General features: G+C 38.2%; 1 protein-coding gene across 1 annotated transcript; it reads left to right on the top strand.

Moving 5' to 3' along the window:
- The first annotated feature begins 8626 nt into the window (after positions 1 to 8626).
- Positions 8627 to 12421, top strand: LOC140944021 (TNF receptor-associated factor 5-like). Its single transcript, XM_073393127.1, has 5 exons — positions 8627 to 8828; positions 9206 to 9679; positions 9949 to 10108; positions 10459 to 10658; positions 10833 to 12421. Exons 1-5 carry the CDS (start codon positions 8764 to 8766, stop codon positions 11005 to 11007), a joined length of 1074 nt encoding a protein of 357 aa, XP_073249228.1. The 5' UTR covers positions 8627 to 8763; the 3' UTR covers positions 11008 to 12421.
- Positions 12422 to 16690: the final 4269 nt, after the last annotated feature.

Here is a 16690-nt window from a genome sequence, read left to right as displayed (position 1 = left end):
GTTAGTAAGAAAACCTCCCCCTTATTAAAGGGGCTGTGTTACGGCACTCCAGTTTATTTTGTTTAATTTTGCAAATTACTCGCCCTCAACCGCAATGGAACTTAAAGTGAGCAAAGAAATTACATGGAAATGACAAAATCAGAGATTCGAGACAAACAAATATGTCTCCTGAGCATTATTTTTGAAGTTGCAAACAGCAGAGATCAACTTTAAAGAACTGTTAGGCTGAACAGTTTTCAAAAACCCTAATTTCAATCCGTTTCAGTCTTCTTAAGTTTCGCCCATCCGTGGCATCTGTTGTGTTATTTTAACCTTCCTTTAATGTTTTAAGCTGTTAGTTTTGTATTTCTCTTAATTCAACGGGCATTTTGTAATTACCTAATTTGGCTGAATTTCTTGACACAGCTCCTTTAAGCCGCACCATTTCTCCCCTACCTAGTTTTCACGTTTCTGTTTTTGAGGAACAATTTTCTAGTGCCTCTAACGGGAAAGCTTTGCCTGTACTTTCATAGAGAATAGTGAAAGCTAATGGGCCCTTTGCATGATCAAACGGTCTCACAGAACCAAAAACACTTTGCAGGATGGCAAACGACGCAGTGAGTCCTTGAAAAGAAAGGATATTAGCTTTTTGAATGACGTAGTCTCTTTGTTTTAATTCCCTCTATCAGTGCGTCGTTTGCCATCCAGCAAGGTGTTGTTGTTCTATATGACCGTCTCGTGCAAAAGGCCTACTAGAGCAGTGTTCTTCTTCTCAGGCGGTAACTAGTAGAATTTACCGTTTGAAGCAACACTTCTTACCACCTGCAACCGCTTGAAGATTTACTAAAATTATACAAGTTGTTCTGAAAAATACGCCAGTTGTGATATTCTTTCTGATATGGGCCACGCATTATGGAGAGAGAACATTTAAAACAGGATAAAACTATTGGAATCGTACGTTTTAAATTGTTGTCTAAGATTTAAACTATAAATTTGAAGGGAAAAGATGTGCTTCCGATTGTCTTTTTTTTTTTAAGTAAATTTTAAAATTTGTTTTGAGTTTTTAACCTCAGATCGGAAGGCCGATTGCTTACAACAGCGGATTAGCCTAAAAAAGGTCTTAATAAAAGAACGCCGTTTCAGAGAAGTTTTCCCAAGGAGGGCGGGGCCATGTCCCTCACTCCCCTTTCCCCCTAGCCCCAGGAAAGTGTGCCTCTTGCGTATACTTTTTGCCTTGCCGGTCAGGAATGGTCCCTGACCGCTGGGCTGAAATTTAGGGAGAACACTGTTAGAGTGTAACAGTTGACCTTTAACTGATAATCCGTAGGTTGCGCGCGCAATGCATGATTTCCAATAGCAATGTCAAACTGGGATCCTTGCAACGGTGTGTTTGTCTTTATTTTCTTCAAAACAATGTAATAATAGACCTATTCGGCTAACTAAATGTTGTACCCAATTCAAACCCTTTGGGAATAAAACGTTTTGTTTCAGGAATTTCCATATCATTAAAATGTGAATGCAACATCATAATGCAAATACAGTACACAAAGAATCTTAACCCCGGGAGATTTGAATTGGGTACAACATTGAGTTAGCCGAATAGGTCTATTAAACATTGTTTATTGTCGGGTGGTCCGAGGTCGCTCGCTCAAACGTCCTCCCTTCTCAAGAAACGTCAAGAAACGTCAAGCCACGTCAGATGGTGTAAGAATTAGACCAGTTGTGAAATCTAGGACATTCGTACGTTATTTGTTTATCCTTTTTTCCTTCCTTTTTTAACAAATTCCTTCTCGCCTTTCCTTCCATAGTCAGATGAACATTTGCCGCGTAATTGGGATACACAACAAGGCTAAACACGACGAAAGTCGTCAGAGTTGAAGTAAGTTATGTATCATAGAATATATGTTATGCAGTCGTCGAATGTATGTAAAATATCAGCACTTATCGAGTCAGAAGGTCTCCAAAAGGTTTTGCGGGACCTTATCTGAAAGCCGGGATTATGGATTTCAAAGAAATATGGGGGCGAGATTCGGGATTGAAAGTATGAGTGGGATGAAAATAACCCGCAGGATTACGGGACTGAGCGAAAATTTGGGTCGGGATGACGGGACTGAAAGCCCTTATTGGGTCCCTCAAATCTGATAGATTATGTCCTCTTCTTAATAGATTGTGGTATTTTAATGCTATTTAACTAAGAAAGGTTTCACAGCGGACAATGGAGATGTTCTTTTACTCGATTTTTGAAATGAAGAAAGCGCCAAATGTATAACTTTTGCTTATTTTCGAGAGACATGTGCCTAATATTTGTTGTTGTTTTTTTTCTTTGGCCAGATTCGCGGATGAATGAAGCGAACAACCATAATTAATTCAATAAAGTTTTATTTTGTGATTTCAAGTCTTTGCATAGTCTCTGCCTTTTTCTAGCGCCAATATCTGATAGTTAATTCTGCCTTGCTTGTGAAATTATACTCCTTGCCCGCTTGCCCCCGAACCTACAAATACGTCCCAAAATGTCCACTTGAATCCCCTTTGGAAAACTATGGAGAGCCATACGATAAAATGAGGACTCAACTTGGCCACTGAAACAGGGATTAGTAAAAAAAAGACTGTGTTAGTAATCCATGAAATGTCCTGTTGTATTTTATAGGTTTTGAATATTCATCACTTTTTTTCTAAGGTTGAAAATTTAGTTGCTGAATAACGGAGAATATTTCTATATGATAATTAAAATACTGGCCATTAAAACTGCTTAAAACAAATAATAATGAGAACAATAATAATACTTGTGCTCAGTAGCTGAAATGCAGTCTGTTTCACCCCTTTTCCTTAATTCAAGGTCAGAAAACAGGCGCATGGCTGAATTGCCTGTGCAAACCGTCAAGACGAATCAGCGTTTTTGAAAATGAAAATGCTCAAAATACGTTAACGATGTTCTGAGGGTCTTGTATCAAACGTAAAGGTTGAAAATATTAACAGCCAATTTTTTACACGATCCACCTAACAAACGTTGGCGGGTTTTTAATATTTTTTTTCTCTAGACATCCCACAGTTAATTAGACTAGACTACGGGGGCCTTACGATCCGACGACTAAGATGGCAACGTGCAGTGGTGGATCCAGGGGAGGGGCCCGGGGGCCCGCTTCCCCCCACCCTTTATTTTTAGACCAAACTGAGGCCCAAAGGGCCGAAAAAAATCTTTTTTTCAGACCGGGCCCCCCACCCCCACCCCCTTATCTCAGGGTCTGGATGACCGCCACCCCACTCCTCCCAAATCCTGAAGGTCTGGATCCTTCACTAACGTGTACTTACATGGTTCATACAGACTTTTTTTTGAGAAAAAATGAAGGACTTTTCAGGGACAAATTATTTTTCAAGGACTTCTTTTCCCCATAACATGAAGTAAAGACCTTTCAAATGAGTGGTGGAGGGGGGTTCGCTTATTGTAATACCTTCCTTTATTAAGGCATGGTTCCTAGGGTACTTCAAGTAACGGAAAATGAACTATGCCGGGAACACCGAAATCTTTCATGATCACCAAAACAATTTGTGTATTGCTGTGCGTTCAATCATCCCTGTGCGCAAAACATTTTATTTTTAACGAAGGTTATTTTTATTTAGGGAGCTTTCAAAAATATTCAAGGACTTCTGTGCAAAATTCAAGGACTAGTTAAGAGTGTCACGGATATCCCACAATTTTTCAGTTTTCAAGAACATGATGCTTTTTCAATGACTTTCCAAGGTCCTTGCGAACCATGACTAAGGAACAACATCCTAGCAGTGACGTGCAGCTCACTGTTTTGTACATTGTCGTCAGTACACAACTACAACTAGAAAATGCCTAATGTCACGTTTTGTGGAGAACGTAAAGAAGCGTAAACGAGATTTTCTTTTTCTTTCTAAACTTAGATATAGTTCTTAAGAATTCAGCCCCAGGAGAGTTCGCCTACGTTTCATAAAGTAAAGGCCTGTTTACATGGAGTGTGGGACCCCGGTCTAGTGGGGTTGGTTTCTTTTGTTTTCACGCTCTAGAGGACACAAAACAAAAGAAACTTACCCCACTAGACCGGGGTCCCCCACTCCATGTAAACAGGGTCTAAGTGAATAAAAATCTCTGGTGGCCCGAGCGTGATATGATAGTTTGTATGGGAAATAAAATTGTCATCAAATAATAAAACAAAATGGGTAAATCATATTATTAACGTATAATAAGTATGTTACCTGGTGTGGTCGTCTTTCTTTCTACCAAATTTCAACGCAGTATAACATCTTGTCACCTGATAGTATAATAATAGAGAAAAACTTAGTACTCGATAGGAGAGGATCGTGCCATCGGCCTTCAAACTTGCTTCCAAAACAGCTTTAAATTTTACGTGAAAAAAGTAAACACTTACATTTTACAACTACGATCGAATTCACAAAGTGATGCCTCAAGATCAACTTTCTACAATCTAGTCAGTTGAAGTTTCCGTCTTGACCGCATAACTCGATCGAAAAGATCCAACAAGAAATCAACCCTTACATTTCAGTGAGCGGACACTGGGCTCTAGAGTCAAACAATAGCCCACCGGGAGGGGTAACATCTTCTTGTAACGGAGGGAGAGGGTAACATACTACGCTTGGGTCACCTGTGTTGGAATAATCTCGATGAAGATCGAAAGAATGCGAATTCAGTTTTTAAGCGATGTTTTCATCGCCTTCACCGTCCTTGGATCTTAAGATCCCCAGTATTGATAAGAGGAAAGACTGGCAACGCGCGCGGCATTTCTGTCAATTCCTAGAAATAATGCAAAAAATATATTTAAAATACGCAATGATAAAGAATGACCCTTCAAAAAATACTGCGAAATTGAACTTTTTTTTTAACCAAGAGCAATTCTTTAATTGCTTTGTAATCTTCAATCTTCTCACCTTTACCTTGTTTTGTATTTTTCTGTTTTTAAACAAATTAAGTTTTGTTTCGCCCAGTTTGGTGGCAATTTCCTGCTGACTGGATTTTGGCTAAATTTCTTGACCCATCCAGGGTACTGAGTCTCCCTTAGCCCCGGCCATGGGCTAGGTAGTGAAACGAGGGATCCGGTTGAGGGAAACAAAATCGTCCCATATTTGCTTCCTGTAGGCGCTTTTGATCGACGAACGCAAACCGGAATACAACTTTTCCTGTCTTGGGTAGCACTTTGTCCACGTTTTTAACAAAATCGTCTCTGTAAGAGGAAAAGCGATATTAGTGTGGTAGCGTCAGGGAATATTAAAAGGGCCGCAAGGTCTTTCAGTGTTTCTCTATACCTGGGCCCCACTGAACAAAAAAATGTTTCCCTACCATGAGTGTAAATTAAAAAAAAAGCTTGCTTGGCGCGACTCTGGAACATAGATTCCCTCTGTATTCAAGGTGAGCGCAGTACATACAACCTCATAACCTTATTAGCGTTATTCATCATCGTGTCTATCTATCTATCTATCTATCTATCTATCTATCTATCTATCTATCTATCTATCTATCTATCTGTCTATCTATCCATCCATCCATCCATCCATCCATCCATCTATCTATCTATCCATCCATCCATCTACCTATCTATCAATCTATCTATCTATCTATCTATCTATCTATCTACCTATCTATCCATCTATCTATCTATCTATCTACCTATCGATCGATCTACACGACCTGATCACGTGTGAAGGAGTTCGAGAGTGTTAGGCCTCTTGGGAGTTTTTGAATTCATCCCATAGCACATAACAGATTGAGGTTCAAATCAGCAAGGTATACACAATGACGCCAACGATACAAAAACACATTTTTTACCCTTTTCAGCGGGCAGCATTATAATTGTCCCCTGGTTAATCAGCGAAACTGATTCCCATAAATATGCAATTATTGAAGTTGAAATAGTCGAGAAACGCTAGAACAAAAAGAACAGGTTTGTAGATTTATCTCAAAAAGACAAATTGTGGATTACCTGTCGGTGAGTTCTTACGATTTGCCTTCTCTCAGCGAATCAGCGAACCATGCCACAGAACAAAAGGATTCACATCCTCTCAGCATTATCATTGGTCAAAAGAAGAGGTCCAATATCATCAGACAGGGTGGCTCAATTGTTAATGTTTAGTCTTGTTCTTTTTATAACATTGATTAACGCTGAAGATAAAACAAGATAAAAACGAAGTGATCATCTAAAGACGTTGAAGGTAATCTGTTTTGTTTTTTTCTTGTTCTTTTTTCTTGTTTCTTCTTTTTTATAGTTTCTGCTACTGTCCAATATGAGAAATCCTCATCAGAGGCAACAGAAAACTTAGGACGTCTTTCACGTTGATCCCAGGGGGCCCGTTTTGTACTTTCTGCTCTATATTAGTTTTTGTCAGTAGGATTATGTCTTCGGCGGCACTGCCCAAAAAAGTTCAAGCAGAAGAGTCTACCAGTCCCAAATTAAGTATAAAGCAATTTCTAGAGGTAACCATACAGGCTGTAATAAATGCATTTGAGTTGAACATTAAAGGGAAAGATTAGGTGAAATCATAATAATAATAATAATAATAATAATAGAAATTTTCCTGCATTCAGGCTTTAAATAATAATAATAATAATAAAAATCATGCGCTGAGTTATTAGTCTTACAGTTACACCGAAAACGTTAAGACAAAAAAAGACACTGGTAAAGCTTCGACAAATTTGTTGCCCAACCCCAATCGCCCACCTCCTATCAAAATCAAATCGTCAGTTTCAAAAAACGAAAGGGATCGTCTAAGGGCAGCTAAGTTTTGACACTTCTTTTTTATTATTATTAGTAGTAGCATTTTATTAATTTTCTTCTTTCTATTTTCTCTAAAAAGTAAGTTAAGCGCCGTATACATTGCCCATAGATAATAAACAAACAACCGCTTAGCAAACAAATACATAATGTATAAGTCTCCCAAGTAGTATCAGTATTTTTTTGTCGTTAAAAAATTAACACTTGTGGCAACCCCTTTTTAATGTTCTTCGACTTCCCACATCAATAGTTGTTCCTTCACTGTTTTAAAGCGTTCATTAGTTCACATTTCAATCACCTTGGTAGTAATTGTCGAGTTTTTCCAAGCTGCGTGATAAACTGCCTCTGGGACAAAAGAAATAAGAAAAAGATGAAGATCTCTCTTGAAGACATTCGTATTGGAAAGTTTGTAATAGAAGGATAACAAAAAACACTTATAGTGATCCCTCACACACTACGTAAAAACAAATAAAACCAGATAAAGATATTCTAATGCGACTATGATCATGGATTTCTAAGTTAAAAGAATGAAAAAACAAAACGCTTGGATAAAAAGAACAGGTGTGACGATTCATCCAAAAGCGACAAGCTGTAGATTTCCTGATGAGTTCTCAAAATCAACCTGCTCCAAAAGATGGGGTTTCATGGTTCAGCTAGCCAAGCACGGCAAGAAACACATTGTAGGCGAAGAAACCGCGTCCATTAGTACCCATTGTAGGTTATAGTTATATGGAAAACAATCATAATTCATAAATTAAAAGCCTTTATTCAATACGTGCATATTTATAGTGCTTAGTTAAAGAATTTGATATTTGATGTTTTAATTTTTTGCGGCTTTCTCAATTATCACGGTGATGAGAAGAGCCGCAGATTGTTTTGTTTTGACTAGAATGATCTGGAAGATTGAAATGGCCCACAACTGGCTTTAATGAATTTCTTTCTAACATGTCTTTGCTGTAGACTTTCACTTCATCAATTTATCGCAGAAGGTGTATACTTTACTTCACTCTTAATACCCCACAGAATCTAAAAAAAAAACTAGTTTGTTGGTTCTCTTCCTTGTTAGGAGAGGTTTTTCTCTGGGTACTCCTGTTTTCCCCTCTCCTTAAAAACCAACACTTCCAAATTCCAAATCGATCTGGAACGCACAGACACGTTTAAACGACTTCATAAGAACTCCTAAGTGCTCCGTGGGCATACAAATTACAATTACAATTGAACTTAATCTATCCCTGTTTTCAGGTTACCGTGATACCTGTAAGGGTCTAGCACAGTTCGATATAGTTACTAGGACCAACCCACACACCTCCCTAATTCCACAGTTCTTTCTAGTGAAACGCAAGCACCCAATGCATCAGGATTTTCAATCTTTTTTTACGGTGAAAGAAGAATGATGCCTTTAATATTATTATTTTTACTTTTTGAGTAGTTTCGAGCCGATTTCTACGGAGAAACCTTTCACAGTGGGCAGTCAAAACATCGCGATGCACTTACAGTGTGTCTGTATATATGGTGAAACAAACGAATTGCCTTGACGGAATCTTTTAATAAAGACGAAATACCGGCAAGAGTCGTATGGCGCGCCATCTGTAGCAAAATCCCTTTTCGATGACATAAAACGAAACGTAACGAAATTCATAAAATGTAACGAAATACAACGAAATGAAATACAAATGCCATGAAACTAGATACCAATACCATGAAATCCAATCATCGAAATATGCCCGTTGCCATGGCTATATAAGGTAAGATGATCTTTTCGAAATGCATTTGCCTGGTTTTCTTTTCTCTCCTACCCTACCCTGTGTGGGAGTTAGTGGGTCGTCGTCCCCAGATCTCTCAGGTCCGGGGATTTTACTGAGACTGTTCTGTTCTTCCTTTATCTCTGCGGTGTTTTTTCATTGTCCGCTGTCATTTTAATTTATATTGTAGTCTGGTGAATCGCCTTTGTTACTTTTCACGTTAATTATTAGCGTTTACTTTGATTTTGTCGTGTTTTTATCTTTCCTAGATAGGTTTTTTTCGCTGCCGCTGCATCATGTATGGTTTCGCACGTGAGCTGTTTCTTCACTCTGTTGACGATGAATTCATCTGCAGTATATGGTAGGAATATACAGAGGATCATACTTCATAGTTTATTTTCCATTGCATTTACACCAGTTTAGTTTATTAGTTAAGGTGGTTTTTAACGTCGGTTTTGCCACTAGTTGCGCTGTGTCGATTAAACACTCGTTCTTTGTGTCGTGTACTAGTCACGCAACGATTCATCCTCCTCAGATAATAAAAACTACACAAAGATGGGGTAATATTGCGACAGCGACTGAGAAAAGCCCAAATACAATAGTAGAATACCGACTGTGAAATGCAAATACTTGTATTCTGGGTAGAATGTATTTGACTGTGAAATATATCTTGAAGTACTTGAGAGGATTCAATTTATTTGGTTATTTTAACGCATGTGCCTTATATTCATTGTTCAGCCATGGAGTTTTCAAGCAGCCCATGACCTGCCAAGATGGCCATTCATTTTGCAAAGACTGCATTACACAATGGCAGCAAGTCAACACCCATTGCCCTGTGGACAGGTCTACTCTTGATCGACCGTTGGTTAGAAATCTAGCTGTGGAAGGTTCTATTGGTCGAAAGCTGATGAAATGCCCATCAACAGTCTCTCTTCCAGGAGGATGCAGCTGGACAGGCTTAGCATCTGCTGTAGAGCAACATCTCCCTTCCTGCGATATGAATGTTGTGGAATGCAAATTTAAAGTCAGGGGCTGTATTTTTCGGGCATATCAGCGTGAGATTGCTCAGCACCTCCTTGTTTGCCCGCATAGGACAGTTAGTTGCCTGTCCTGTGCTCGAGACATCCCACACAGTGATCTGTCAGCCCATGATGAAGAGTGCATTGGCAAACTTGTATCTTGCCCAAATGACTGTGGCGTTGAAGTTTCGAGGTACATTTGCATTGTTCATTCATTGTTTACGGATAAGGTAACCCTGTATATCATAAGTTAGGGGTGACGTGAAATAGTTTGTGGTTGTTGGCCCCAGAAGAGATTACAAAAAGTAGTAATTAGTACCAGTGCCTGCTTGCTGCACAGGCTAGTACCCCTCCCTCTTTCTTAATGTATTGAAAGAAATATTTTTCATGTCTGATCAAGAACTAGAATATTCATTACAAATTTCTAGAAACAATGTACTTTGTGTTGTGATTCTCAACTAGGTGCAAGATGTTGTCACACTTGGCATTTTCATGTAACAAGGAGGGCCGGCCATGTCCAATGTACACTGTAGGATGCACAAAGGTTCACTCTTTAGCAAAGGCAGATCCTGGAGAACATGTTAAATTGCTGCTAGCCGCTCGTCTATCAGGAGCATACGCTTTAAGTAATTTTTTTTCTATAGTGAAATGTGAAGTTTAATACTAATTAGTCTTGAAGCATCTTCTTTCTTCTAGAATATACTTACAAATCTCAAGAATTGCCATACTATAACTATTTCTTATTTTGAGATGTTGTATAATCTTTTTTTAGATGTTGTATAATCTTTGGGTGTGTGTAATGTAGTTTGTTATATTTATATTTATTTTCATTATATTATTGTTAAGAAAAGAGTTGTTGGAGTTTCCATTCACTCAAATTTTCTAGTTATTTAGTCATTCATCTATTTCATTCTTTAAAGTTTATTTTCCTTTTTTTCTAATACATGTTGTGCACCTTTTTTATCTTTTTAGGCTTCTGATGCAGGCTTAAATGGTATTTCCTTTGGTGGGTCATGGAAAATAGAAGGCGATGTGGTATTGCCCATCTGTAGCCCATTGTTTGAAGCTCATGCTGCTGTGGTCAGAATGGAAATTTTAAAAGAGAGTGGTATTTCCTTCAAGTTTCAGGTGGAATCAAAGTTGCAGCTGCCCAGTTTTGCCATTGATTTAAGGTGGGCCAGTAGCCTTGAAATCTTATCGCTTTCTTTAAAAAGTGTTTACATAGAGATTTTTGCTTATATTAATAGCCTCAAAGTTTGGATGGACTGTATTTCTTTCTTGCTTTGTTTTAAGTATTTGTTTTATATTCCAGTAATATTATATTTCTTGTCATTTTTCAACAACAGGTGCTGTTTCCGTTCTGGGACTGAGAAAGTAAAGTTTAAAACTCCTACACGTCTAATGTGCCAAGACACAACTGCATGCATTCAAATACATAATGTTTGCTCAGAAGATGTTTTTGTCCAGCTGATGAGAAGTAACATTTTTTTCGTGGATTTTCTGCTGACCCTGTCTGTTTGATGCTCTGTCTCATACGGAGTTTTCAATTCTGAGAAGATAGAAGGGATAGGTGGCTTTTAGCTGACTCCTGATTTTCACATGTTGTGAATTCAGTTGAGTTTTGCAGCTAATGACCTTTCCCTATTTCTCCAAATATATATGGTAGATGCTGACTCCCGGTCTGTGCAAATAAATGATGTTTGCCTCTTCAGTTGAGTAGTAATTATTGCAGCATTCACCATTGAACAATTCTTCCTCAAGCCCGAATTGGATCTGGGTCGATAGCCCATGAGGCTGTTGACTCAGGGGCCATGAGGGCGAGAGGAATAATAACAATTGTTTTAGTAAAATCCAACTAGTTTGCCAAAAATATCGGGACAAAACAACTTTAGCAAGATAACGCTACACTTAAATACTTTTTTGCTGCCAAAAAGCCACCGCTTTTGGCTACTAGTGGGCTTTAACTTATAGCCTAGTAGTAGCTCAACCAATCAGAATGCAGCATTGATAATAGACTACTACTTGGATTTTACTAATTATTAATAGCCAGGTTACACCTTGTCAACTCTAGTTAGACTCTATAGAAAGCTCTTGTGGCGTAAGTGTGTCACTGAGATGTCCATTTGAAATCATCTGCTAAAGGCAGAGAGACACAGATTAATCTTCTTTTTGTGGCTTTGGGGTGTGGGTGGTGGTGGTTGCATCTTACATGTTTGTACATTTATACCTGGTAGGTAATCATCATGTCAGTTGACTTTTTTTGTTTGTTTGTTTGTTTTTTGTCAACTTGGATATTGTTATCCATGTTTATTTGGCCTTGGGTTATTATATCAAACAAAGTAATGGCCATATCACCAGTCAAAATACAATTTCCAGTGTTTGAGTGAACAAAATTTAGCTACAAAGGAATATTTTTGCAGAACAAGAGGAGTGACATTTGAGTCCATTGAAGTACTGGAATGCTATACAAATTGTATATACAGAATGCTTGTCGTGTGTGAAAGGATTCTAGGCATATAATTGTAGTTGCATTCCTTCTTTTATTAATGTAGTATCATTTTTAGAAATTTATCTTACAGTTGTACCTTGTTTCAATAGAAATGTCTCTCATCTTTGCATATCTGTACATTTTAGCCTTCGTAGGATGGGCCTTTAAGAGCTTGAGCCATGGTTCCTACCCAGATTTCCTGCCTTAATTTTTTCCCACTGGGTTTTTTCCAGCAGGTTTTTTCTGGCCTCCGTTCTGACAGTAATGTTGTTTGTAAACTGTCGCTCAGCTCTTCTTTAGGTTATGTACCATATAGTTGATATTAATTATTGACAACAACAACAACAACATCTTTTATTAAAACATGGTGGGTTTTAAAGCTAATATAGCTTATGGGGCTGTGTAAAAAATGTTAATAAAATAATAAAAAGTATATTTAAATAAAAATTTGAATGTGGTCAATAAAAGGCGAGATATGTGCAATAAAAGATATGAATAGAATCAATAAAATACGAAATCGTTTAGACGTTTTAGACGTTGTTAGAAGTTTTAGTATGACATATTCTTCTAAGTCAATACAGTTCCCAGTTTGTACTCGACTCCAACCAGCCATTATTACCTTTTTGCTCAGATGTGTTCACGTCTTACAGTTAACAGTAAAACTCTTTCATATATTCTTTTATATGTATGATAAATATATGTTATTCACCGGCTGGTAGGTCCGTATTGGGAGAAACTGTGCCCGAGGTCTTGAATACCCAGACCGGTACTCAGACCGAGGGCACAATTTCTCCCAATACGGACCGACCTAGGCCGGTGAAGAACATTATTATTTTTTTCCAACTGAGATTTCAAAGTTTCAGAAAATTTTTCCTGCACTCTCCAACCTATGTGCAGTTATAAAAGTAGGACGCGTTCGTGTTGATGAAGCGCGCGATCGATTGCAAACCAAAACAAAACATCATGATTTTTAGCTCGGTAATTTTAATATATTATGGCACTTACTGCTCTCTTTAAGAATGAAGAAAAGTTTGTGTGTCTTGCTAGACAGTTCTTTATCTGAGTGTCAAACAAGGATAAAACAATTGACGAAATTAAAAGGCACAGGAAAGAAAATACAGCAAAGGTTTTCTTCGTCTGAATATTTACTTTAAAAGATTAATAATTCAATCGAGCGGAATAAAAACTGCATAAAGGCTTTATAAAAGGAGCTAATTAAACATACCAATCTTAGGGTTTTGAAGTGAATTCGAATAAAAGGAGGCGATGTGCGTAACTAAACAATTATAAACAAAGAACTAAAAAGTGCGATAACTGACTGCTGGAAAAGTCGTTCGTGTGGTTTATTCAAGATTGAAAGCTACATGAAATCGTTGACAACAACCTTTCCTGAAAAGTAGAAAACTAGCGAGGCAAACTTGAATTCAATGAAAAACGGCAGAATCTAGATTGAGACAGCAAAAATGGAAAACAAACCTACACACAGAGGAAAAATGTCGAATAAACGGTGCATGAGAGCGAGATTGCAGTACTTACAGCGTAGGTTATAAAGCTAGTGAAGCGACATCGCGAGCTGCCTGTTTTGGTTTACTTTAGCGGTTTTCCTGGCTCACTTGCTTGATTCCCGGGGGGGGTACTTTAGGAATTCCTGGGTGGGGATGTGCCGCTGGGACCCTGGAATCCCTAACCTATACCAGAGCTAGTTCAGCTGAATTTTGCTACCCTATACTAGAGTAAACTCCCCAAATCCCCCCTAGCCTAGAGTAGCTGTTTCCCTAGTCTACATAAATCTTCAACCAACTGATCAGTTTCCTGAAAAATGATACCCTATTCTAGCGCCAAACGCTCTGATTTATATACCCTATCCTAGAGTAAACTGCTTGAAAACCATACCCTTCACAGCGGCACATACCTATATAGCCCATATATGGTAGTACCCCACCCCCCCGGGCTTGATTCTCCTTTCAGATGTTTTCTCTGAATAAGAAAATTCACATTTCCCTAGCTAATGCTAATAATAGCGCAAGTTTTAAAAGAAAAATGGTTCTGAATCACCGGTTTTGCTCATTCACAAACAACAAACAAACTTGTAAATGAAGCTGCCACTGAACGATTCCGCCCGGGTTAGCGGGCAAGATCGTAAAAAAACCGCCCGCTCTCGGAACCAATCAGATTGCAGGATTTGGAGGATTCCGCCCGCTCGCAAGCTTCGAAGAAAATAATAAGCCTTTCTGGCTTCGATAGAATGTGCAAATACAAACGAATATGCCTAGAAATTAATTCTTAAGATTTAATTTGTTCTTGCTTTGTCAGTTATCAGCTTGCTAAGGCTCCTATGTCTTTTACCTATTTTTATTTTTATAGTTTTATATTAGTTCAAAGTAATTAAAATTTTTCCATTTATTTTTATGGAAAAAACAAATGTGACATGGTCAAATACTGATTACAGCCTAGAAATTTTTGTTTTCATCCTGTTACTTTCATAGTTTTCCTGAGTGTTATAGAGGTTTCATAGTACCGTATCTTGAGACTTACAGTGTTATTACTTCCTTTTAAAGGGATGCCTATTTTACAGTTCAACCCTTCAAGAAAATTTAAAAAACCTAGGAGACCCTCCCTTCTCTACAAGAATTCATGTATAGGAACAGTCTACGGAAGGACATTATTTAGAACCCAAAATAAGAAAGGCTGAATTCAAAACTGGACTGTCGTCATTTCTTTCTCAATAAATTTATAACATGGGTCTTCCAGCTAATTCCTTAAAACAGGGGAGTGGTTCCCCTTTTAAGCTTTCAATTTAAAAAGTAACTTAACGGACAGACTCCCTAAGTATAAAATCAATGACGATTGGAGTCATTTAGTCATGTTACTAGCTTGTTTTGAGGGGGGTTTACTTTTGAAAATGCACAGAATGTGAGGGAAGTCGGAAAATTGAGACACAGGACTGGCCTTCCATGTCAAAGTTGTCAAACCATATTATGATTGAAGCAAATCCAGGTTTCCTTCAAAAGTAGACAAAAAAAATACGCTTTGACGGTTGTTTGTCAGCGTCAAAATGTAACCCATATAAAGCTTGGCACAGGAACCTATCAGGTATTTCTCCTACCAGGAATGTAGCTTTCATGTACGCACGCAGATACGCCTATGCATACAGCTGAAATCTGGACTACAAAATTATAGTTTCTTTTTCGCGAAAGCATTTTTATCATTGAATCGGGATAAAAATTTCGCATTATACTGGTGTTTTTGTCTTAAGATTTCCTTTATCCTTTGACTGACTAAGTGGAGTGAAATTGGAGAGAGATCACAATGTGAAGGCACAGACCTTAGTTGAGACCTTTCACCAAGCGTACTCCAATTCTAGAAAAATATGAAACAGCAAACTTATCCTTACAGCAGGGCGATGAAGAAGTAAACAAAAGAATCCAGGTCAAAAAATATATATATTTAAACAATTGCAAAAGTTCGTTACAAATTTGTTACAAATACATTTTGTAACGCACTTTTTGTTTTATTTCCATTTCTCTTTTAACCCCTGAAGAAGGTTTGTTTTCAACCAGGAATATTGGGCAATTATGTAAATACATTTTTTTGTTGTTCTTTTATTCTTTTGTTTACTTCTTCATCGCCCTGTCGTAAGAATCAGTTTGCCGTTTCATATTTTTCTACAGGCTTAATTGTACTGATCCACCACGCATTGCTTTTTTTTTCTGCATGTGGACTTGCTGACATGTTATATATTTTGGATACTCCAATTCTACCCCGGAGTCATTGTATCTCTCATACGGCTTTGGTGACTTATCCTCTGCACAGCTGAGCATAGCTTCAGCGGTATGGAGAGACTGCAAACTCCCTTGCAATTCTGCATATGAGCAGAAGGACGTAGTTGATATTGATGGTATTATAACAGAGTTTGCCCGTCTGAAGGGAACACGTCTAGAGCTGGCCCCCCTGGGACCCAATACACGATGGGTCCGCCCTTGTCCTCAAATAAAAGACCACCCCACTAGTTTAGAAGGGAATTGAATTTGAAAAAAAGAACCATGCCTCAATTTCCTTGAGCCGTTTGGGAGTTATATCAAACGTTGGTTAGCTGGGGAGACTGGTTATGAAAATCGGTAAACTTCACTGCGCGAAACAATATGGCCGCCTCTAGTGATAAACGTACCTCTACTAATCATAACCATGATCAGACTGGGCCTGTATCCTGTACTACACTGACAGACTGTATGTCTGTAAAAGTCGTAAAGCTCTATCTAAGTAGTTATGTTAATGTACAAACAATCAACAACCGAGAAGGAGCCATAAAGGAAAAACTGGCAACCCGTTACTCTTCTCCCTATCCGTCTTATTGGAAGATAGACCGCCAATGGAGCAGAGTCTCTGCAGAGCTTCCACCCAAAACTGTCCGCCCACCTGGGGACGTGGGAACTGTATCATATATATATATGAATACTTGAATTCTGGGTGGAATGTATTTCATAGAGCGCTCAATTCATTTAATTGAAGAGCTTTGACTATTAATAATCACAGGAGTTCAGGCTTCATTCGTTTATTGCGACAGTGCTGTTTCGTACGGTCCGAAATTGTAGGACCACACTCATTATCGTTGAAGCTGCGTGATGAGTGTGGTCCTACAATTTCGGACCATACGAAACAGCACTGTCGCAATAAATGATCGATGATTACTCCTGAAGCCTGAACATCTGTGATTAT

Source organism: Porites lutea, chromosome 7 (assembly GCF_958299795.1).
Source record: "Porites lutea chromosome 7, jaPorLute2.1, whole genome shotgun sequence".
NCBI classification, from domain to species: Eukaryota; Metazoa; Cnidaria; class Anthozoa; order Scleractinia; family Poritidae; genus Porites; species Porites lutea.
This window is presented reverse-complemented; position numbering and strand designations above follow the sequence as displayed.